Source organism: Natator depressus, chromosome 1 (genome assembly GCF_965152275.1).
Source record: "Natator depressus isolate rNatDep1 chromosome 1, rNatDep2.hap1, whole genome shotgun sequence".
NCBI classification, from domain to species: Eukaryota; Metazoa; Chordata; order Testudines; family Cheloniidae; genus Natator; species Natator depressus.
The window spans coordinates 13070346-13094459 of NC_134234.1; the positions used below are offsets into that span (position 1 = coordinate 13070346).

At 51.1% G+C, this 24114-nt stretch overlaps 1 protein-coding gene across 1 annotated transcript in view; it reads right to left on the reverse strand.

Moving 5' to 3' along the window:
• Positions 1-7516: 7516 nt before the first annotated feature.
• The window catches only part of ARHGEF17 (Rho guanine nucleotide exchange factor 17), a 244111-nt gene continuing 227513 nt past the window's right edge, over positions 7517-24114 (reverse strand). Inside the window, exons 17-21 of the mRNA XM_074954998.1 lie at positions 23820-23887; positions 21961-22109; positions 20300-20474; positions 18627-18884; positions 7517-15616 (exon numbers count right to left, since the gene is read on the reverse strand). Coding sequence (XP_074811099.1) covers positions 15426-15616; positions 18627-18884; positions 20300-20474; positions 21961-22109; positions 23820-23887 — 841 coding nt within the window. The 3' untranslated portion in view covers positions 7517-15425. The remainder of the gene's footprint in view (positions 15617-18626; positions 18885-20299; positions 20475-21960; positions 22110-23819; positions 23888-24114) is intronic.

The window sequence follows — 24114 nt, forward strand, 5'->3', positions numbered from 1 at the left end:
TATAAACAGACTAGCATGGGCACAGTTACACCAGTATAAAGGTGCTTGTCTAGGGATAGCTCGTTCCCATAAATGTAACTAGTCAGAAACAACCTGGGGTCCCCCTTCTCCTCTCCCTTCCCGAGAAAGGGCAATTGTGAGCTATATCCCCAAAGACATCATGCTTAGAGCTGGTGGGGAAAAATTTACGTTTTCGGTCAAAAATCGATAGTTTCATCACAATCAAAACCTTTCACAGAAACATGTCGATTTCCACAAGCTGTCGACAAAGAGAAGGTCGACCTTTCATTCTGATCAGGTTGTTTTGATTCAATCTGATTGTCTGTTATTTAATATCTTAATACCATATAACAGCCAACACTTTTTGACAGTCCCAAATAGAGTTTGGGGATTTTTGTGGTGCAGGAAATTTCAGCTCCTCATTCCTAATCAGGGAGCTCTTGCCTTCTGTGCAAAATCTTTCTTGGATTGATGAAGCCCCCATCAAGTCCCTCCCCTCCCCATTCACACCCGCATCTATTAGCTACTCAAGCCAGGTCTCCTACAGGCTGGGAAGGAAGAGAGGTCATTATTTCTAGTTTTAACTACTCCAGGGGTAGGGCCAGATTCCCTCCTAGACAGATAACTCTCTCCTCCCCCATCACCTTAGGGCAGGTGCTACACAGACCAGCTGCCAACTGCCCAGCACGAAATCCCAGACAGGAATAATGACCTCTGTCTTTGTTCCAGGCCTCCTGCTATTCCAACTTCTGTGGCCTTTCATGGCTACCAGGTAGGACTTGTTTTGCTTGCTCTGGCCCAGCAGGGCTTTTAAGAGCAATTAAGTTTCAAAGGGGCTAGTGATCTGTGAGACTTTGAGCACTCAGCTCCCTCCCATTTCCAGAGAGTGCCAAGCTTTCGGCCCTTCTAGCATTTTGGCCCATAGTTCTGTGCATGACAAGCCACCAGTGGGTTAGGGTCCAGCTGCAGTGAAGTATGGAGATTCTCAGACAGAAGGTCCGACACAGCAAACCCGAAAACGATCGGCTGGGACGTGGGTCCCTCTCCTGCAAACATTTCTTCCTGGATCACTTCGTGCTCATGAGAAGGCCCACCATTCCCCTGTACTCACAGAAAGAAACCTTAATTTTCAGCTGGTATTTGATAGTCTTGTAAAATGTAGCTCAGGGCGGTGGGATCTTTTTCGGTCTCCTAAGCTAGGGAGGCAGCACGGTCTCCAGGGAACGGGGCCTGTGACTAGGACTTGGGAGACCTGGGTTCTGGTCTCAGCTCTGCCCCTGATCTGCTGGGTGACCTTGGGCAAGTCCCTTCACCTCTCCTTGTCTGTTTCAGGGCAGGGACCTCGAATGTACAGCACCTGGCATAAGGGGGCTCCCAGCTCATTTGTAGCTCCGAGATCTATAAACTCTAAAACAGGTGCCTAAGCCTGCTCAGGGCTGGAACTGGAGACCTCTGTGCGCAGGAATTGGTCTGAGTAAGCCAGGAGGGACGCTCTCCGCTGGGCCCAGTGCCCTAGCATGGACACTGGAGCACTGTGCTGCTGAGGGTGCCATCTTTCAGGAGAGATGGGAAACCTCGCTGGCAGCTGCTTTGAGATTCCATGGCACCTTTTACACACCCCATGGTTTCAGTGAGAACTTATTCTTCACTTCCTGGCTTGAGTAGTTGCATTGCTGGGTGCTGTTACACAGCTGGTGCGTTCCACCCCAGAGGAGGTGGCATGTCAGTGCTGCTGTATTGACACCCTGTCATTGGTAAAAGGCTTGTGGATCCTAAATCCTCATAATTAACACCCCAGTAAACTTTGGGGAGCAGGTGAAGAGGCCTAAAGACTGCAGCCTAGGTCCCCCGCATGCCCCATGTTGCCTTCTCCTGCTGCCACTGCTCCACTAGCCCTTGGGCTGTCAGTGAAGCATATTGAGCTGACCCCATAACAGGGAATAAAATCCACTGGCACATTGGAGGAGCTGTCACAGGCCAGCAGCCTCCTGGGCTGACAGGGCTCTGAGCTGCAGCTGCAGGTGGGAGGAGAGGCGGGAGTGGGACTGCAGCATCTGTTAAACAGAGAACGAGAGTGGCAAACACTCCACTTGCCCATGTGTCACTTGGAGAACCCAGCTCAGAATGGCTCAGCTGCCTGGGGAACAGCAGCTGGGGTAGGCAAATGGAAAGGGATGAAAGGCCAGAGACAGCTCCAGGGTCTTAGTCCTAGTGCTGGGAAGGCTTCTGGGCTCTCCGTGTGGAGAGATTCCAGTGCAATCAGATTAAGCATGTAACAGACACCGTGACTCCCTGACCCCAATCCCAGCTGCCCCATCAGGCTTTGGGGTTCTGGACAGGACTTTGGTTGTCCAGTCAGTAGATCTGACCCGACACTGTCAGATCCCCTTTTCGACTGGACTTTCTGGTCAAAAACCGGACGCCTGGCAACCCTAGTCTCCCCAGGGTGCAAAGGACCCACAGCCTGAGTCTCTCTTAGGCAGTTTTATTTGCCAACCGGAAGCCAGCAGGACAGACAGTTCAACAAGTCGCCCTGGGCTACAACTCCCAGAGCATTCTTCCCCGGCACCACTCAAGTTCTCACTGCCTCCCCTCCAATAGCCCTGCTCCCTGCAGCTTCCTACCTCAGCCTCACTGGCTCTCCCCTGCCCCAGGGCCAGGGCCAGGGCCTCTTTCAAAGCCCCATCTGAATCAGCACAGGTGTTCTGGCCCTGCTCCCTCTTAAAGGGCCAGTTTCACCCTGTGACATGCAGGTTCAACGGGTAGGGCCAGCGAGATGGCATCAGATCCACATTGCCATGTGCCAACAGCTAATGTAACCTCGTGCTTTGAGAGCTGTGTAGCCATTTAAAAGGCCTAATTGGAAGTTTCTGCTTGAGCATGCACTTCTCATTGGAGACCTCTGGTCCCGGTACCACTCTGGGAACTGGAGATGAAGCACTTGAAAGCATCATGGTGCAACCTCTTCCCTGGTGAAACAGAACCAGCTTCAGTGGGCTCACACTGGGGATGAGTAAGGCCCCATGTCTCACCGTACTACAGAAACAAGTGCACTGTATCGCCGGCGACACTCCACCCCAGAGAGGGCTGCATTTCAGAGGAGCTGTATGTATCTAGCGTGTGGAGTGCTTTGGGATCCTTTGGGCTGGAAGGATCGAAAGAAGTGTAAATACTGTAATTAACTGTAGGGTGAATGTGTGAGATATTGCCACCTTGTGGTTGGAGACCACACTTCTGTAATTAGAAGAAAAGGAGGACTTGTGGCACCTCAGAGACTAACCAATTTATCTGAGCATAAACTTTCATGAGCTACAGCTCACTTCATCGGATGCATGCAGTGAAAAATACAATGGGAAGATTTTATATACACAGAGAACATGAAACAATGGGTGTTACCAATACACACTGTAACCAGAGTGATCCGGTAAGGTGAGCTATTACCAACAGGAGAGAAAAAAACCTTTTGTAGTGATAATCAAGGTGGGCCATTTCCAGCAGTTGACAAGAACATGTGAGGAACAGTAAGTGACGGGGGGGGGGGGGGAATAAACATGGGGAAATAGTTTTACTTTGTGTAATGACACATCCACTCCCAGTCTTTATTCAAGCCTAAGTTAATGATGTCCAGTTTGCAAATTAATTCCAATTCAGCAGTATCTCCTTGGAGTCTGTTTTTGAAGTTTTTTTGTTGAAGAATTGCCACTTTTAGGTCTGTAATCGAGTGACCAGAGAGACTGAAGTGTTCTCTGACTGGTTTTTGAATGTTATAATTCTTGACATCTGATTTGTGTCCATTTATTCTTTTACGTAGAGACTGTCCAGTTTTACCAATGTACATGGCAGAGGGGCATTGCTGGCACATGATGGCATAGATCACATTGGTGGATGTGCAGGTGAACGAGCCTCTGGTAGTGTGGCTGATGTGATTAGGCCCTATGATTGCCTCCAGCTTTCATCCAGACCACACCACACGGTCCATTGTCTATAGCCAAGCTCTGTGATACAACCGCATTTGCTCCAACCCCTCAGACAGAGACAAACACCTACAAGATCTCTATCAAGCATTCTTACAACTACAATACCCACCTGCTGAAGTGAGAGAACAGATTGACAGAGCCAGAAGAGTTCCCAGAAGTCACCTACTACAGGACAGGCCCAACAAAGAAAATAACAGAACGCCACTAGCCGTCACCTTCAGCCCCCAACTAAAACCTCTCCAACGCATCATCAAAGATCTACAACCTATCCTGAAGGACGACCCATCACTCTCACAGATCTTGGGAGACAGGCCAGTCCTCGCTTACAGACAGCCCCCCAACCTGAAGCAAATACTCACCAGCAACCACACACCACACAACAGAACCACTAACCCAGGAACCTATCCTTGCAACAAAGCCCGTTGCCAACTGTGTCCACATATCTATTCAGGGGACACCATCATAGGGCCTAATCACATCAGCCACACTATCAGAGGCCCGTTCACCTGCACATCTACCAATGTGATATATGCCATCATGTGCCAGCAATGCCCCTCTGCCATGTACATTGGTCAAACTGGACAGTCTCTACGTAAAAGAATAAATGGACACAAATCAGAAGTCAAGAATTATAACATTCAAAAACCAGTTGGAGAACACTTGAATCTCTCTGGTCACTCGATTACAGACCTAAAAGTTGCAATTCTTCAACAAAAAAACTTCAAAAACAGACTCCAAGGAGAGACTGCTGAATTGGAATTAATTTGCAAACTGGACACCATTAATTTAGGTTTGAATAAAGACTGGGAGTGGATGTGTCATTACACAAAGTAAAACTATTTCCCCATGTTTATTCCCCCCCCAACCCCGACTGTTCCTCAGATGTTCTTGTCAACTGCTGGAAATGGCCCACCTTGATTATCACTACAAAAGGTTCCCCGCCCCCGCTCTCCTGCTGGTAATAGCTCACCTTACCTGATCACTCTCATTACAGTGTGTATGGTAACACCCATTGTTTCAGGTTCTCTGTGTATACAAAATCCTCCCCACTGTGTTTTCCACTGAATGCATCCGATGAAGTGAGCTGTAGCTCACGAAAGCTTATGCTCAAATAAATTGGTTAGTCTCTAAGGTGCCACAAGTCCTCCTTTTCTTTTTGCGGATACAAACTAACATGGCTGCTTCTCTGAAACCTGACTTCTGTAGTTGTGGGGCTTATGACGCACAGATGAGGAGATTTCCGTTAGCTCAAAAGTTAGGGGCAGATGCTTTTGGAGCAGTCGGCTCAGTGTTCCATCCTGGTAACCACTGTGAAGTTCTGAACAGCTGGGTGCACCAAACCAGAGATCAAAGGCTACCACCGATTTGTTAAATATTACAAGTCAGCCCCTGCAGAGCCTTCTCCCACACTGAGGGGAAGCTCAGAGCTGTGCGAGAGAGATGCCTTCACAGCTAATGCACTCCTGACCTGCATTCACCTGCCTGATGAGGTTTAGTTCAATTAACCTTGTATCAACTTTTAATCCAGACTTGTGGGCTCCCTCTGGGGCTTCTGACCAGCAAATTCAGACTGTGTTCACAAGGGACGAGGCACATGGGCGGCCAGGGATGCTTTGCACGCTGCCCTCTAACCCAAAGGCGCATTGGTCGCAGTTCCTTCCTGCCTTAGCCCCAGGCCCCCGCTGCGCGGCCGACCAGACTTTTAACGGCCCGGTTGTCAGTGCCAACCGGAGCCGCCAGGGTCCTTTTCAACGGGGCGTTCCGGTAAAAAAACAGACACATGGGAACCCTAATCCTCAGCCAGAGACCCCACAACCAGCTCTGCTCCCAGCTCTTTTATTTCCCTGCCCCCAGTCCCAGCATGCCCTGCCGACAGTTCCCAGGGGCCCTCTGGGAATTGCACCACCCAGAATCTCGGTTCTGGGCTGAAATGGGATGAGGGCCGAGCTTGGCTGGAGCCTCCCTTAAAGGGCCGGCCTGCCCTGTCACAATCTCTAGTGGCAACATGGACGTTAAGTGATTAGCCGCTGCAAGTCAGTGGCAGAGCCAGTCCCAGAAACCAGATCCCTGACTCTTGGTCCCCTGGGCTATCCACAAGCCCAGCCAGCTTTGCTACAGCACCTCGGGATAAGAACAGATAACATGGCTACTGCCAGCGTGTTTGTGACAAGGGCTCTGCAGCAGGCATTGGCTTGGCTTATAGTATCTCTGCAAAACACTGGCAGGTTAATTACCCAGGGCCTGATCCTGCTAAATGCTGAGAGCCCTGATAACCCACTGAAAACTATGGGAGTTGGGGGTGCTCCTTGGCTCACAGCTGTGGATCCCCCAGCATCCGGTTGGAAAAGGGGACCTGAGGAGCAGTATGTTTCTGAAGAGCACGGTATTTTCCCTTAAATAATACAAGGGGAGAAAAGTGCAGGTGTAGAGATGTTACGGGGAGATGAAGACACCGGCTGGAGAGATAATAGACATGGTCTGGGATTAAAATGCTTTTCTTCATGGTCCCAAAGCTACAAATCTGGGGCTACCTCCTGCCCTTCACCTACAGGTGAGAGGCAGCATGGGTTAATGGGTAGTGCACTGGGCTGGGACTTGGGGGATTACGTTTTGAGTCCTGTCTCTGCTGTGTAGTCTTGAGCAAGTTACTACCCCCCTCTGTGCCTGTTTTCCCATCCGTCTTGTCTAGACTGAGAACTCTTTGGGAGCTGCGGCTGTCTCTCACGATGTGTATGTACAGTGCCTAGCACAATGGGGCCCTGATCTCACTGGGGTCTTCTGGGTGCTGCTGAAATAGCAAATAATAACGGGCTGCTCCCACCATTGTAAATGGGAGTGATATGTAACCTGCAATCCCTGGTGTGGTGGCTCTGGGAGGTGCATCTTTCTTCCACAGAGAACATGAAACACTGGGTGTTACCATAAAGCTTATGCTCTAATAAATTGGTTAGTCTCTAAGGTGCCACAAGTCCTCCTTTTCTTTTTGCGGATACAGATTAACACAGCTGCTACTCTGAAACCATCTTTCTTCCGTTAATTCTCCTGCCAGCGCAACTGCGGAGCAGCAAATACATGGTAGAGAGTTTCACGGGGTGTGTGTGTGTGCGTGTAACTGCCATGCAACCGCCATGATGCCTGCCCTCCTCTCGCTAAGAGGGGAGACTATGGTGTATCATGGGAGATGTAGACCAGGCACTATGCTGGCATTTCAAAATCCAAATATTTCAATGAAAACTCAACATTTTCCACAGAAAAAGGCCCCATTTCTTATTGTTCACTGCTTAGATGCTGGATACCCTAAGATAGCGGCAACCCACACTGGGAGAGTGGAGGTCTTTGTCCCCCACTAGTGACTGCTCTAAATATTAGACTTATGAACCTGCTGAAGATAGTGGCTTGCCAGGCTTAGACCTTTAGTTCGAGCAATAGTGTTTCCTGCTTTTAGAGCTGAAGGACATTGATTCAAACCCCGCTATCACTTACGAACTGCCACAACAGGACGAAGGAAAAGAACACACACAGATTTGGGCTCTGACATCAGTGACCTTTAATGACAAAGAACCCACGGTGACAAAATAAAAAACAAACAAACCCAGACATAATGTGATCGTCGTAACACCTCACGGGACTGGTAATACTTCAGGAGTAAAAGCTTTTTGTTTTGTTCTGGTCTTTAATGCACTGTAGTAGTTATAACTTAAATGTGGTCGGCACCCCTTCTGTGCCTGTGAAACTTAAACAAGTATATAAAAATATGCCATTAAATTCATATCAACAATCAAAGACTTGAGAACACTATGTACAGAGGCGGCAATATATACCAATATTTACAGTACGTCTCAGCGGGATCTCTCACCAAACAGAGAAATAAAGCCAAGAGAACAGAGTCAAACAGGGAGGGGAGTGAGCATGGGAGACTGTGCCTTGCCTTGCCTGTCCTCTCCTCGGGTGCATCTCAGGTGCAAATGCCAGTCCCTTAGTTCTCTATGGAGTAGCAGCAGCATACTCCTCAAAAGAAAGACCCGGGGCCTGGCTGGAGGAGCCAACCGCACCCGCCTGGCATATGGGTGGTAGCAGCAGTGATGTTGGAGCAGTTTGTGGAGTGGGGGTGCTGAGAGCCATTGAACAAAACTGTAAACCCTGAATATGATGGAAACCGCTTCAAGTGGGGGGGTGGTGCCGCACCCCCAGTTCCAGCACCCCTGGGTAGCAGGGATTGGCCCTTTGATGGATCACAGGCAACTCTGCCACCATTGCATCTCTAGACTGCGCCGGGAGACGGCACGGTCTGGGAGCCTGGCCTCACTCGCGGCCATTGATGAGTGGAGCTCCTTTCTACCTCTCTGCCAGGGGGGAATAGCAGTGGTCTGCACCGCTGTGTGCAAACGGCGCCCCCTAGTGTTTACAAATGGGAGGGACTTTGCTTTAAGGGCGAAAGGCAAAGAAAATATTTACAGCGTCTGTCACAGGACGATGGGATCTGAGTTGCAGGCCTCTCTATGTCCTGTAGGTATTGACAGGCCCACATCCCTTTGGGAAAGCCTCACAGTCACTCACGGATTTTACACGCTTCGAGGTGGGTCCCTGGGCCTGCAACTGAGCTGATGGGGGAGGGGAGGAGAACTGATTTTTCGACAGATCTAAGAAAGAGCATCCTCTCAGTGGTGGGAAGGGAGCCCCGCAGTGCCGCGTGACATCACCACTCCGGCCAGCCAAAGACCTTGCCAAGGTCCTCCAGCCACGCGAGGGCTGGGAGGAGCTGAGATGTCAAATGGAAAAGAACCAGGAGAAATGCCTCCCTGCACCTTTTCCAGACACAGTTGGGTCGCCAAGGAGCAGGCAGGAGTGAGTGAACATGCCTTTGGTTTTGCTTGTCAGTTCACCTCTAGCCAGCAGAATGAATCCTTCAGTTAGGATCATTAGACACTTTTCTAGGCTTAACTGAAGCTGAAGGTGGGCTGCAAAACACACATGGCACATACATTCCTGGAACGGCTGGAGATCCGATATCAGCAGAACCCTGCACTGAGAGACCGAACAATTCCTACAGTTTCACACTGCGCGGCACTGGTGAGCTGGGCAGGAACGCAGACTCTGACCCCCATGGACCCTTTTGGCCTTGAAAGATAAGAATTTATTTGAAGACAGAGCTGGTTGAAAAGAGGGGGGAAATTGCCCCAAATGTCCCAATCCCTCTGACCCCCTGCAAAAACGTTTCAATCGGCTCATTACAACTGGCCCCTCCCTTCGCTCACATGCTCTATCCCAGCTCAAACTTCGGTTCTTCCCTGCAGCCATCAATCTCACCACAAACACCTTAACCAGAGGGCAGGATGGCGGTACTCGGCGTGTGACACCGGCAACCGCCCCGGGGGAAACCTGGAACGTGACCTTGAGGCCCAACCCTGAACAGGGACTCTTTATTTCCATGGGAGCGAAGGGTACTCAGCTGCTCCCAGAAGACTGAGCCAAAGTCCCTTGATGTCAGTGGACAGACTCTCAAGACCCTCTACAAACAGCTGAAGAGGGAGGGATTTTCACTCTGGTTTTAAGATCTACTTGCCGGTTTTAAGACTGTACCCAGTCTCCGCAGCTGATCTAACAGGCCCATTCTAAGAGCAGTTCAGCAAAACCCATTCTCACTGAGGACCTAGTTGTCTTTAAGGGAAGCATCCAGGCCACTGCATCTCAAGGCCAAGCCCACCTCACCTTCTGTGAAACATCCAACAGGGATTTTGCATGGATCAAGCGAGCAGGATTCATCCTTCACTGCTGGAAGAGTCTGCTCGGAGCATCTAGGAGATTGCGAAAGCGTCGATGAGAGGAGGTGACTGTGAGATCATTCTCTTTTTCATCCCCCAGTCAGGTCTGTTACGCCCAAGCCCTACTGAGCATCCAAAGTCCTGTCATGCCAACCAATTCCCTTCCAACCGAATCCTCACCGCGTCTGAGACCCCGGCCTGTTTCCTTCTAATATTCATTTGAAATGTGAACTAATGTGGCCTAGCAGTTTAAGATCATGATGACCCCTCCAGTGGGAAAACAGACAGACCGATGCACGATCTCTTGCACCCTGCCAGTCACATGGACTGAGATGACAGTGACAAGGCTTTCAAAAGGAGAAGCCATTGGGTTAGAGTTATTACTGGGGGCGCATTGCTCCTAAGTGGTGAACACTCAATAGGGATGCGGAATCTGGGACCATGTTGGTGCCAGATGCTGCAGCTAAAGTAACTCAAAGCACAGACAGAGGGCACAAAATATTCACGAGTGTTCACCATATATAAGGGCTGGTATGAATTACCAGGGGACAAATCAAGGTCCCTTTAAGCATGGTGGAGATGACAGGAACGATCATCCTCCTTCCATGGCCAACGAGCAGTTATGGTCCCACACTGGATTTCCCTTGGAAGTTTGCTCCTTGGAGACCTCCAGGATTGGGTGTGATAAAGAAACAAAGAATAGGAATAAATGGTCAATTTTCACAAAGGAGTGAGATAAATAGCAGGGTCCCCTTAGGATCTGTACTGGGACAAGTGTTGTTCAACATAGTCATAAATGACCTGGAAAGAGGGGTATACAGTGAGGTGGCAAAATTTGCAGATGATACAAAACTACTCAAGATAGTTAAGTCCAAAGCAGATTGTGAAGAGCAACAAAGGGATCTCACAAAACTGGGTGACTGGGCCACAAAATGGCAGATGAAATTCAATGTTGATGAAAGCAAAATAATGCACATTGTAAAACACAATCCCAATTATACATAGAAAATGATGGGGTCTAAATTAGCTGTTATCACTCAAGAACGGGATCTTGGGAGTCATTGTGGAGAGTTCTCTGAAAACATCCACTCAATGTGCAGCAGCAGTCAAAAAAGCGAACAGCATGATAGGAATCATTAGAAAAGGGATAGATAATAAGAGGAAATATCATAATGCCACTATATAAATCCACGGTATGCCCACACTTTGAATACTGCTGCAGTTCTGGTGGTTCCATCTCAAAAAAGATACATTAGAACTGGAAAAAAGACAGAGAAGAACAACAAAAATGATTAGGACTATGGAACAGCTTCCGTATGAGGAGAGATTAAAAAGACCAGGACTGTTCATCTTAGAAAAGAAACGACTAAGGAGGGATATGATAGAAGTCTATAAAATCATGACAGGTGTGGAGAAAGTGAATAGGGAAGTGTTATTTCCCCCTTCACATAACACAAGAATTAGGGGTCACCCAATGAAATTAATAGGCAGCAGGTTTTAAACAAACACAAGGCAGTACTTCTTCACACAACGCACAATCAACCTGTGGAACTCATTGCCGGGGGATGTTGTGAAGGGCAAAAGTACAACTGGGTTAAAAAAAGAATTAGATAAGTTCATGGAGGATAGATCCATCAGGGGCTATTAGTCAGGATGGTCATGGACACAACCCCATGCTCTGGGTGTCCCTAGCCTCTGATTGCCAGAAGCTGGGAGTGGATGCCAGGGGATGGATCACTCAGTAATTGCCCTATTCTGTTTCTGCCACTGTCGGAAGACAGGATACTGGGTTAGTTCCATGTGGGCCTGGCACATGGCAGCTAGTGCTCAGAGTGGGACTCGTGCTGCTGCAGGCTGCCCTGTCTTGGGTTGATTAGGTCACGGATTCAGCAAAGCACTTAAGCATGTAGCTAGGCCGCACTGACTCCAAGGCATGCCTCAGGGCTCAGCTGCTCCTAAGGTGGTGCTAACTGGGAGAGCTGCATGTAGGGCTGTGACATATCGGTATTTTCCGACAGGTAGGGACAGGGTGCAGGACAATCTCTCCATTATGACGGCCGAGGAACTGTCTGTCTATCCCACCTGCGCAAGAAATTCTGCATCTCCCCAAATCTCCACCCTCAAATTCAGCACCTTATACCCCACTCAGCTAGAGACACACACAGCTGTCAATCAAGAGCCATGCTGACCCGGCCACCTGTTCTCCGGGGGGCGTGATCCACTGCCTACCAAAGCCGACTAGAATCTTTCCATTGGATTTGATGTAGGTTGGCTTGTGGCCTAGGAGATCACCCCAGGAGGAAGAGAATGGCCCCAGGGGGAAGCTGCTGTATCTGACCCACACATCGCTCAGACACATTGGGCCAATTCCATCCTGACCCGCGCCCTGGGTAAATGGAGACAGGGCAGTTCCTGACGTCAGCAGGTGAAGACTCTGCGATTTGTGAACGAACCTCTTGGAAAAACCACTTCTACCAACACATTGTGTACACACAAGGTAACCCGCCTGTCTTAAAGGAAGGTAAATCTCATGCAGCATCCCCGGAGGATGCCTTCTCAGAACATGCCTGACCTGTCACCTGTATTGTTTATATTGCAGTAGCATGCGGAGGTGCCAACTGAGATCAGTCTCACTGTGCTAGGTGCTGTGACAGACACAGGATAACCAACAGTCCCTGCCCCAAAGAGCTTCACATCTAAATACACAAGACAGACAAAGGGAGGGAGGGGAAGCAGACGCATAGAGAGGAAAGTGGCTTGCTCCAGGTCACCCAGCAGGTCAGTAGCAGAGCTGGGAATGGAACCCAGGTGTCCTGACTGCCAGCCCAGTGCCCTAGCAACTAGATCATGCTTTTGTGCAAAATCCCAAACCACTTGATGAAGCTAATCAGCCGAAGAGGGAAAGGGAGGAAGGAGAAATTACACGTTTTCAGATGAAACAGGAAAACAGATAGCATGCAGATGAGGCAGAGAGATGAAAGAAAGCTGCTCCGGACGACAGGAATTGCAGAGGAGAAGGCTCTTGCATGAAGACTTAAATATACTTGTATATATTGTTCAGGTCACTGGGGACACAAAATGTTGTTTAAGCTTTTGGTTAAAGTATTTAAAATGCTATAGAATAAAGTATTTTCAAATACCGCAACAGGGCCAGAATTACAGCTAGGGTAAGCAGGCATAGCCACACGGGTTGCAATGGAGCGACGTCCATTGACACTAGCTAGATGTGTGGCACGGAGCTTGTAAGCACATTGTTCGGGCACTCAGTTCTTCCACCAGAGCTGCTGTGTAACTGGGAGAACCCGGTCAGGGTTGTCTTTAAACCTACTGAAGTCTGCAGACAGGCCAAGATTTTTAAAAAACAGGTGCTTAAAGTTAGGTGCCTAAATCCATCTTTCGACATCTAAATGAGTGGCTTGATTTTCAGAAGCGACGAGGACCCAACACGTGGGGAGACGTCTCATCAGGAAGCCATGGGCATGGCGTTCAGGTCACACATTTAGGTTTCTAAATATTGTTATTCGTAATTATTTGTACTGTGGAAGGGCCCAGTCACAGATCAGGACCCCATGTGCTAGGTGCTGTACAGTGCAGAACAGAATGATGGTTCCTGCACCATAGAGCTGACAATCTAAGTAAATATGGATTGAGAAAAGTTGGCACCCTGGGCTACCTTTCCAAAAGTGACGGGCAATTCTGGGCACCTCCATTTTTGGAGCCCAACGTGAGACACCTTAGAGGTGGTTTTCAGAAAATGTAAGCAGCCAGGAACAGATTTTCAAAAGAGCCAGGGTTCCAGAGTATCGCCAGTCCAGAGTGTTCAAAACTCCCCAGACTGTGTTCAGAATCATGAGAGTGTTTAAAAAATCCTTCATCTGGGGTTCATTTTGATTTGCCTTCTGTTTACCGAGCCTTTGGAGTACACTCGGGTCCTGTTCCCAACTTTTTCTCTGCAACCATGAGGGCTAGAAATTTAATTTAAAAAAAATGAAAGCTGAGAGTCTCATGAAATAACATAACAGAGACTGGAGCTTTAATGTAAGCACTAAATATCATGAGATCTGTAAGAGCTGGCAACACTGGCGACCTAGCAGCACAAACCCCATTGAGAGTCCACGGCACATGAATTCTTGTCATGTCAGGTGCTTTTGAAATTCACAGTGCTGCCCTCTGAAAAACCAGTCCTTAAGGTGTCTCCGGTTGGGCATCCAATCCTCACTACTCACCTTGAGGCCCCATCTTGGCCACGTGAACCCCCACAGGCAGTTCTGGGGGGGGAGCCTGCCTGTAAAACACCTTCGTTTGGGGACATTTTTGGTGCAAGCTGGCTGACAGTGGATTCATACTCTCTCGCTAGGTGAGTAAACCCCCATGATTCTCTTTGCTCCCCATCCCCACACAGGATTCGGGATCTGGAAGCTAAATACATAAATTAAGTGCTGGGGACAAAAAGGTAAGTAGTTAAAAAACAACCATAAATACTGTACAATGCAAGAGACCGTTGCAGTCGGACAATGCCCCTCCTAGTTCTGCCCCGGCTGTAGGCCACAATAACCAACTGGCTTTGCTCTTAAAGCCAAAGGAGCGTGAAGCTGCCCTGGTCCTAACAGTGCCCCCTTGTGGCGCTGCCCGCTATCAGGGATCCAGCTAAGTATTGCACATTTTTCATGCAGCGGCTCCCCTCTTTGCTGGCTGAATGGAGATCAGCTCTCCGCCCCCTCTGCAATCGGAGCTGTTGACTGTCAGCCAAGACGCTCCCACCTCTCCTCTCCCCTCCAGACACTCAGGTAACCCTCTGGGATCAGGGCTCGTGGATGAATGGGACCCTGCTGCCATTGTAGGACATTTGCTATGTGCAGCTCCTCATTGGTTGGGACTGACCGCAGGCTGGGGCGTCGGCACCCTGCATGCAATTCCCTGGGCCCGAAGCTGCCTCCACTTCCATGCAAGCTCCTTGGCAAATGTCCCCCGCACAGAAAATAAATAAGGATATTGTATACGTATCCAAAACAACCACCACCACCACAAGCGTTCTTTGGGTGACAGCGATGAGTGAGCGGGTTAGCTAGAGACCTGGAGATGCTGGAGCAGCTGCGGCCAACGGGGATGCTGGAGCGACTTCCTCTGACAGGAAGAGCGGGGAGCCCTGTGTGCGGGGGCCCTAGTGAAGGTGGCGGTGAAGTGAATGCGACGGTTTGCTGATTTTGGCTGGGTGGACAAGACAGAGAGAGAGGGCAGGCAGGCTACCGTCCAGGGGTGTGCTTGCTTAGACATGGACCTTCTGCTTCCAAGCGCCCGGATGCAGAACCCCACGCAGGTCAAAGCACAACACACAAAAGAAAGGCCCCTTGCCGACTGCACGAACAATGGATTCTCTCCTCTGCTAAGCCCTCCTCTTTCGCCTGGATGCTTCCAAGCAGTGCCACATAAATCTGTCCATCCAGGTGCCCCTGTCCCCACACCCACACCCACTGCTGGAGTAAGCGCAGGCTGCCCCATAGGATCTGTTTGCTCCGCGTGTTCCTCTCACCACGCTGCAGACGCTGTGTTTGGGAGGAGCTTGTCCCCAGGCACACACAAATCATCCGGGATGGGAGATGAGATGGGCTCGGGGGCGGTTAGTGACAAGAGGAGGCAGGGGTGGGGCTGGTGCTCTCCCCCCAGTGGGGCCCCGTGCTGCTGCAGATCAGACCCTCCACAGGAGGAGATGGTTTGTGCTGTCATCTCGCCCCACTGTCTCGCTGCTGTTGGTGAGTCTGAAATCCTCATAGCCATCCCCCCCGCTGATCACCAGCATCTTAGACTTGGAGAGGACCATGTTGGAGGACCTGTGTCTTGCCAAATCTCTCTTTTCTGTGTCGCTCAGCTTCTCGGTACCTGGGAAACGGAACAAGCCCAGAGAGATCACAGCGCGTGCGCGGAAAGAACGGCTGTCTGATAGAATGTGGCGAAGGGGTTCTCAAACCCGGCAGTCTATGTCCCTCCCCAGCCATGAGCCGTAACGACCCAGGGAGCCTTGTCACGCCCCACTCTCCTCCCAAGCACCAAAGGCCAGGAGTTTTAAGGGTTGAGTGATTTTGCAGGCTCATCCTGAGGACCTGATTTTCAGAAAGTGCGGAGAACCCAAGCTGCTAAAAATCAGAACCCATATGTGGTTTCACACCAGGCATCCCAAAGCCCACACCCCCTTCCTCGACTGCTTTGGAAAGCCTTGGTCAAAAGAAATGGGCTTCTCACCCTGGAAGGCCCCAGCTCACCTTTTCCAAGAGCAGCTTGAATTCTGCTCTGTGCTAGCCTCGCCTCCAGGGAGACTGAGGGAAGGGGCAGCTTATTCATAGATTCCCAGGCCAGAAGAGACCATTGTGACCATCTAGTCTGACCTCCTGCATAACACAGGCTGGAGAACTTCCCCCCGCAAATTCCTACAGCAGATCTGTTAGAAAAACATCCAGCCTTGATTTAAACATTGCCAGGGATGGAGCATCCACCACGACCCTTGATAAGCTGCTCCAGTCGGAATTTGTCTCCTTTCAACTTCCAGCCACTGGATTGTGTTAGACCTTTTCTCTGCTAGGCTGGAGAACTCACTAGTAAATAGCTGTTCCCCATGTAGGTACTTATAGACTGTGATCCAGTCCCTCACTTTGTCAAGCTACATAGACTGAGCTCTATGGCAGCTGGGTGTGTACTCCAGGGGGCAAAAGGTGTTCCACCCCCCTAATCATTTTTATTGCCCTTCTCTGTCCCTTTTCCAGTTCTAATATATCTTTTTTTGAGATGGGGTAACCAGAACTGCACGCAGTTTTCAAGTTGTGAGGGTACCATGGATTTATATAGAGGCAATACGATATTTTCTGTCTTATTCTCTATCTTTTTCCGAATGGTTCCCAACATTCTGTGCACTTTTTTTGATGGCCGCTGCACAATGAGTGGATGTTTTCAGCGAACTCTCCACAATGGCTCCAAGATCTCTTTCCTGAGTGGTAACAGCTAATGTAAACCCCCACATTTTGTATGTATAGTTGGGATTATGTTTTCCAATGTACATTACTTGGCATTAGTAATTTTGTATCCTCTGCAAACCTTTGGTGAGGCACCTTGTTAATGGCTTTCTGAAAGTCCAGGTACACGATACCCACTGAATCATGCTTCTCCACACATTTGTTGACCCCACTCAAAGGATTCTAATAGATTGGTGAGGCATGATTTTCCTTTACAAAAGCCATGTTGATGCTTCCCCAACAAATTGTGTTCACCTATGTGTCTGATAATTCTGTTCTTTACTATAGTTTTAAGCAGTTTGCCTGGTACTGAAGTTAGGCTTACCAGCCTGTAATTGCCAGGATCGCGTCTGGAGCCTTTTTAAAAAATCAGCGTTATATTAGCTATCCTCCAGTCATCTGGTACAGAGGCTGATTTAAGTGACAGGTAACATAAGACACTTAGTAGTTTTGCAATTTCACATTTGAGTTCCTTCAGAACTCTTGGGTGAATACCATCTGGTCCTGGTGATTTATTACCGTTTAATTTGTGGCTTTGTTCCAAAACCACCTCTTCTAACACCTCTGTCTGGGATAGTTCCTCAGATCTGTCACCTAAACAGAATGGCTCAGGTGTGGGAATCTCCCTCACATCCTCTGCAGCGAAGACTGATGCAAAGAATTCATACAGTTTCTCTGCAACAGCCTTGTCTTCCAGTGGCCCATTGACTATTTGGCAGGCTTCCCGTTTCTGATGTACTTAATTTAAAAAAAAAAATTTTTTTTCCTGTTAGTTTTTGTGTCTTTTGCTAGCTGCTCCTCAAATTCTTTTTTGGCCTGCCTATTTATACGTTTACACTTGACTTGCCAGAGTTTATGTTCCTTTCTATTTTCTTCAGGAGGACTTGACTTCCAATTTTTAAAGGATGCCTTTTTGCCTGTAATCGCCTCTTTTACTCTGTTGTTTAGCCACGGTGACATTTTTTTTGGTTCTTTTACTATGTTTTTTTCATTTGGGGTATGTATTTAATTTGAGCCTCTGTTATGGTGTTTTTAAAAAGTTTCTATGCAGCTTGCAGGCATTTCACTCTTGTGACTGTTCCTTTGAATTTCTGTTTAACTAGCTCCTCATTTTTGTGTATTTCCTCTTTTAGAAGTTAAATGCTACGGTGGTGGGCTTCTTTGGTATTCTCCTCCCCCTTACCCCTCCAAACAGAGATGTTAAACCGAGGCTGGGTGTCTGCAGTAGCATTCCATGCCATAAGGGGGCGCACTCAGCACCTGCACCCTGCTGCACCCAGACTAGTCTCCCAAGAGTAGTGGTGAAGCTGCATCTCTTGGATGATTGAAAACCAGGCTGGACAAAGAACCAGGGAATGAGAGTGGAGCAGTAGCTCTGCTATAGTGAGGGTTGAGACTCACTTACTGTTTAACAGATGATTTTCCTAAATGCTCTAAAACCCACATGTCAACTCAGATTGTCTTGAAAATCGCCGTGCCTTATGGATGTCCGGGTAGGGTTAGTGGTCCAAATTTGGACTCACATGAGCAAGGTGTTCATGAGATACAGACCCACTAAAAATTGCATGGGACATTTCAGTGGTTCCTAGAACATTATTTGTGCCCACATCTGGTATTAGAAGGGAACAATCCTGCTTGGGCCCCATGGGGGATGGACTAAGTGGGATTTGATATCCTGGATATCTGCCCCCCTCCCCAACTTCTTACCCCTCCAGAAGGCCCATCCAAAGAGTAAGACACAATTGAAGGTGGGAAAATGGGCCCTGTGATTCCATGGGTGGGTGGGTGTGGGGGTGTGTGTGTGTGGGGAGCTGTTGCGTGGAAATTTCAGCCCCTGCTGATCTCTGGGTTCTGAGTGTGGGTACAAACCCTCCTGCTGGACCCACCTGGATCTCTCGGCAGCGGAAAGATGATATCAAAGTTGTCGGGCAGTTCGATGGAGGTGAGGAAGCGCACATGGCCAGTGTGCCCTTGGGACAAACCCACCGGCATCAGGGGCATCTTCAAGGAGGTGGTGTTGGCCGTTATGGACAGTGTCAGCACCACCCCAGCGCTGGTACCAATCCAGAGCAAGTCCTTGCAAACCAGGAGTGCTGTGATCCGCAAACAGGCAGCCTTGTGCTGGCGGATAATGGCATCCGAACCTGCCAGCGGGACAAAGAGAAGGACCAGGGGTTAAAACACAGGTGAGCTGAAGTTCTAAAAGGTCCCTTGCACATGTGACCAAAGGAGGTAATTGGTCAAGCTCTCTGCAGCATCCACCTCCCTTGGGCAATGCACCTTTCTGCAGGGCACCAAGCAGGGATCATCTGGGCCAGGTGGACATATCCCACATGATCTCTGTCACATGATGGCATGGGATGGGCAGTGCCAGACCTTGGGACTTCCTAGCTTCTTGAGTCAGGTGTTTGGGGCAGGGGTGATGGATTCTTCCTAAAAGTGGTGGGGCCACGAGGCCCGATCCCCTCCATGGCCCTGCTCCTGCCCCTCTTCTTCCCCCTGAGGCCCTGCCCTCGGGCCAAGCTGGAAGCCAGAGCCGGGCCAGGGAGCCCAGGTCCCTCCATCTGCTTGGGATGCGGAGGCCTGAGAGCAGCCCTTGTCTCTGCCCCCCCCAGGTCCCACACCCAGGGTAGGTGGAGGGTCCGCGGCTGCCCATGTGGCTGTTACCCTGACCCAGCTCCAGCTTCCGGCCTGGCCTGGGGCCGGGCCTTGGGGGATGAAGAGCTGCAGCCGGGCCATGGGAAGAGCCGCCCGGGCAGCTGTGGGAGCTGCGGACCCTCTAACTGCACTGGGCAGGGCGGGGGACAGGCAGGGACATGGGGCAGGGGCTTCTCTCGTGCCCCCCAACCTAGGCAGGTGGAGGGTCCGTGGCTCCCCACAGCTCCCTGGGAGGCTCTTACCCGGGCTCGGCTCCAGCTTCCAGCCTGGCCGGGAGACAGGGCCTTGGGGGGAAGAGGAGGGGCAGGGGGCCAGGCCTGTGGCGAAAAGTGGGAGGGCCATGGTCCCTTGGCCCCTCTGTTCTGGCAGCCCTGGTTTGCGGGTGCAGTGATTACACATCGGCCTGTCCTCTCTGGGAAATCAACATGCGAGTTCTGCTATGGTCCAAAGGGAAGAGAAACAGGATGGTCCTGTGGCCTTTGCTCCCCATGGCTTGCCCCTCAGAACAGCCTGCTGTCTCTGCGTGAAACAGGCCTGGCCGGGACCGGGACAGCACGCGCTGTCACCCGGGGGAAGAGGCATGGCTGCTGGCTGAGGCAGCTGGCCCAGTGACTGCCCTTGCTAAGCCTGACTCTAGCCAGGGGGAGCAAACGACAGCTCCCTGGGTGGCCTGCGGAGGGATGACTGATCAGATCCCAAACGCATCCTGCTGGCATCTGCAGACCCCAAAGTGAGCCTTATTCAGATGCCTCCCCTCGGTCTGCCTCATGGCTGCTACTGAACTCTCTGATCCCCACAATCTGGTCTCTATGGCCCCGACACAGCAGCTGTGCAGGGGCAGGTCTCCCTGTGTTTCATAGCTCGGTGCCGCAGACAAACCGTTCAAAGGCAATGCCGGTACCTGCTAACATTTTGTGGACCAGGGGCGTGATATCGACTTCAGCCAGCTGCTCGTAGCTTGTGGCGTGGTACAGCCTCACCTGGGCACTGCTCTGGAGCGCGATCCAGATACCTGGGCTGCAGCTCACCATGCAGGTCACGCTGCGGTTGCTGTCCTGCCCGATATGGAACGTGTGCTGCGGGTGGAGAGGAGAAGTGCATCCATCGTACTGCTGCCAACGGATGGGACCCTCTGCACTGGCAGCAGAGCCAGCGGGCCACTCTGGTTCTGTGCCGTGCAGCCCTGTGCTTTAGGGATCTAGACTTGCTGGTGAGGAAGTGACTTTTCCTCCTCGTGGAATGTTCCCCTGGCAGTTCTCCCTTATTATTATTTGCACTGCGGTAGCACACAGGGGGCCCAACTGAGATCAAGGCCCGAGTGGGCGAGGTGCTGTACAGACATATAGCAAGGAGCTTTCACTCTGCAATCTAAACAGACAAGGCCCAAGGGGAAACCGAGGCACAGGGAGAGGGAGTGATTTGTAGCGGAGCTTGGATTAGCACTCAGGTCTCCTGACGCCCAGGCCAGTCTCCCAGCCAGTCTCCCATGCTGCCTTTCATGTCTATCAGTAAGACACCTGAGCCAATCCATCAGCACAACACCCCCTGAGCCAAGCTAGGTATAAGAGGGCCGTTGTCCAGGATGCATGAAGAGGAATATACGAATATGCTGCATTTCTCTAGCCTTTTCCGTACAAGATGGCAGGCGCTTCACAGACCCCTCAGGGAGGGAGGTAAGCAGCTTTATCCCAGCGTTGTCCCAGCTGCGGGGAGAGGGGGTCAGGACAGCACTGTGAAAATTAGACTCCGGTTTTGAGTGCCATCATTTTGGGTGCTTGCCCGGAGGCACTCTGGGGATGGTTTTCAGAGGTGCCGAGCGCCCTCTTGTGGAAGTCAATAGCTGTTGGCCCCTCGGATATTTGGGCTCTAGATGTCTCACAGCGGGCACCCAAAAGCAGAGGAAATTCAAAAACCTGGTGGTTTGTGACGTGATCCAGAGACGGTGCCAAGAACAGAACCCAGCTCCCCAGCCACCTGCTATAACCACAAGGCCACCCTTCCTCGCCTGCTTCTCCCACCTCTAATCTCCTCTATACAGCACCCACCTCGGTGGCGGCCGGTAGGGAGCTGCTGCCCCTGTGCGTCCTACAGCATCTCCCCCGTGGTCACCTATACATGGAGCTCTGCTGCTCACAGGGTGACCCTCATCCCACACAAGCTCCCAGTGGGATTGGTCACTGCTAGGTGCACTCTCAGAGGGGCCCAAAAGACAATGGGGCTTGGCCATGGACTGTCCCAGGGCACAATACGGCCTTTTGGAAACTGATGTAGGAAATAACCAAGGGGAGACCCTGGTGGCTAAACACATCTCACTGCGAGGGGCTGGAATATTTACCTCAGGAGAGAGATGGCTCTCCTGATCGGAGATCCCGGCTCTGGGCTGTGCATGCCCTGCACTAAAGGGCCGATCCAAAGCTCACGGAAATCAACAGGAGTCTTTCCATAGACTCCATTAGGCCTCAGACTGGGCCCCAGAGCTCATGACCAGCTTCCTGAGCCCCCCGCCCCCGTGTCCCCATGTTGGCTTGAGCCCTCCTGGGGGCTGGGAAAGCGAGCGGGTACCTCCTGCAGCAGTGTGGCCGTGTTGAGGATGACGACTCGGTTCTGACACCCGCACCACAGCTTGCCAGCCACCGAGACCATCTTAGTGACAGGGCTGCCCGGGGAGCCAAGGGACAGGGACTTGGAGTTCTGGGGGTCCCAGAAATGTCCTGTACAGAGAAAGGAGAAATCAACAGTTGCGTTCTCCTTAGCTGCTCCCCATGGGTCCCCACAGCACAGCAGCCATGTGGGCCGGTGGACACACATCCTGTAAAACGAGGCACGATGTGTGGGTGGTGCTTTGAATGCCCTCTAGCTGCCGACTGCCCAGCTGCGACACTTATATGGCTCCCATCACCACAGCATCTAAGCTCCTCACGGCACCCCTGGGAGGCAGGGCCATGTACAGGTGGGAAACTGAGGCACGGAGAGGTTAGATGATTTGCCCAATGCCCCACAAAAGCCTGTGGCAGAGCAGGAACTTGAGCTCAGGTCTTCCAAGGTCCAGGTTAGTGCACTACCTGCTGGGCTAGAGCATGTGCAATGTTCTGGGCCATGCAAACTGCCACCAGCGGGCAGAGTCGGGGTTAAGGATGGTGATGACAGTAACGGTGCACACCTCTGTTGTGGCTTCCAGGGGAAGAGCTCAGATCCCTGATGCTGCTTTGGAGCCACCCTGGGAGGTAGGTCCGTGCTATTTAACCCATTGCATGGGGGAACGGAGGCAGAGAGAAGTTAAGTGACTTGCCCCAGGTCACACAGGAAACCTGTGGCAGAGCTAAGGAGAGGCCCATCAGACTGAGATTACCCGGGCTAACAGACGCAGCCACTCTGCAGCCAAGTCAGCTGGCCAGGCACTTTTAGTGCCCACCTTGTTCAGAACTCCCACCTCCCCCTGGCTGCATCTCAGCCTTCCAGCGACTCCTCACTACAGTGCAAGAGACTTGCCCCTTTGGCACAAGGAGCTGGGACCAGGAGCCTATGGCCATAAACCTGCTCTGCAACCTCAAGGATGTTTCCTTCTCCTCCCGCCATCCCCATGCGTTCCTCTGAGATGTGGATTCTACAGGCCATGAATCCCGTCCCCAGTTACAGCAGCGTCATTCCGGAGCGACTCCCCCACGGGCAGCCCGGTCACTCCCGATTCGCGCCACATCACTGGGAGCAGCATCTGACCCTTGGTGTCCGAACCGTGTTAGCTCTGTCCCCAGCTCTACAATGGGGGTCTTGGTTACGTGAGGGCAGAGTTTGGCCAGGAATCTTCAATTCCATGTGCCCTGAGCGCTGTGAAAATATACCAGTGCTTCTGTCACTGCCAGGGCCACACTACATGGAGAAGTGATCACACCAGGCTGGGTTCTCCTCTTCCTTACGCCAGTCCAACTGCACGAGCTTCAGTGGAATTACTCCTGATTTACACCAGGGTAAGAAAGAGGAGAATCGGGCCCAGAGCAGTTAGTAAAAGGGTAGCCTGGCATTTTAAAAATAGAAGGCCAACATTTTCAAAAGTGCCTGTAACTCTGGGTGCCCAGCGAGTGCCCATTACCTTTGGGTGCCCCAAATTAGCGGATGCTTCTGAAAACGTTGGCCCCAAATTGATGAGCTAATCTAAAGCCACAGAGGACGTGATGGCAGCCATTGGAGAGGGGGATGGGGAATCAGGACTCCTGGGTTCTATGCACCGCTTTGCCACCGCCTCACTGTGTGCCCTCAGCTAAGTAACCTCTCTTGTTCCGCTACCCATCAGCACAGTGGTGCTCTTAACGCTAACCCGTCTCTCCGGGGAGTTGGGAGGCTCAGCCAGCTGCTTGGGAAGCGCTGTGGGACGGCGGCACGCAAGACCCTACGTCAGCGCACAGCACTGTTGGCATCAGACTCACCTGCCTCTCTCTGGTAGATGATGAGTTCTCCGTTCGCCAGGGACACAAAGACCTGGTTATCCAGGTACCTGCCGAGAAGAGAAGCCCGCGCAGTTAGCCTGGGACGGACATCACCATGACAGTGCAGCAGCAGCTTCCCTCCGAGGAGGCTGCTCCCAGGGAATCAAGTCTCTCCTGCAAAAGGCTGCTCCCTCGGTGCACTTTAGTCTCTCCTCCCCTCCCCAAAGTGCCCCATATCAAGGGCTCTTAAGTATCCTCAACCCAACCGCTAGTTTCTCCTTCTAACATAGCATCC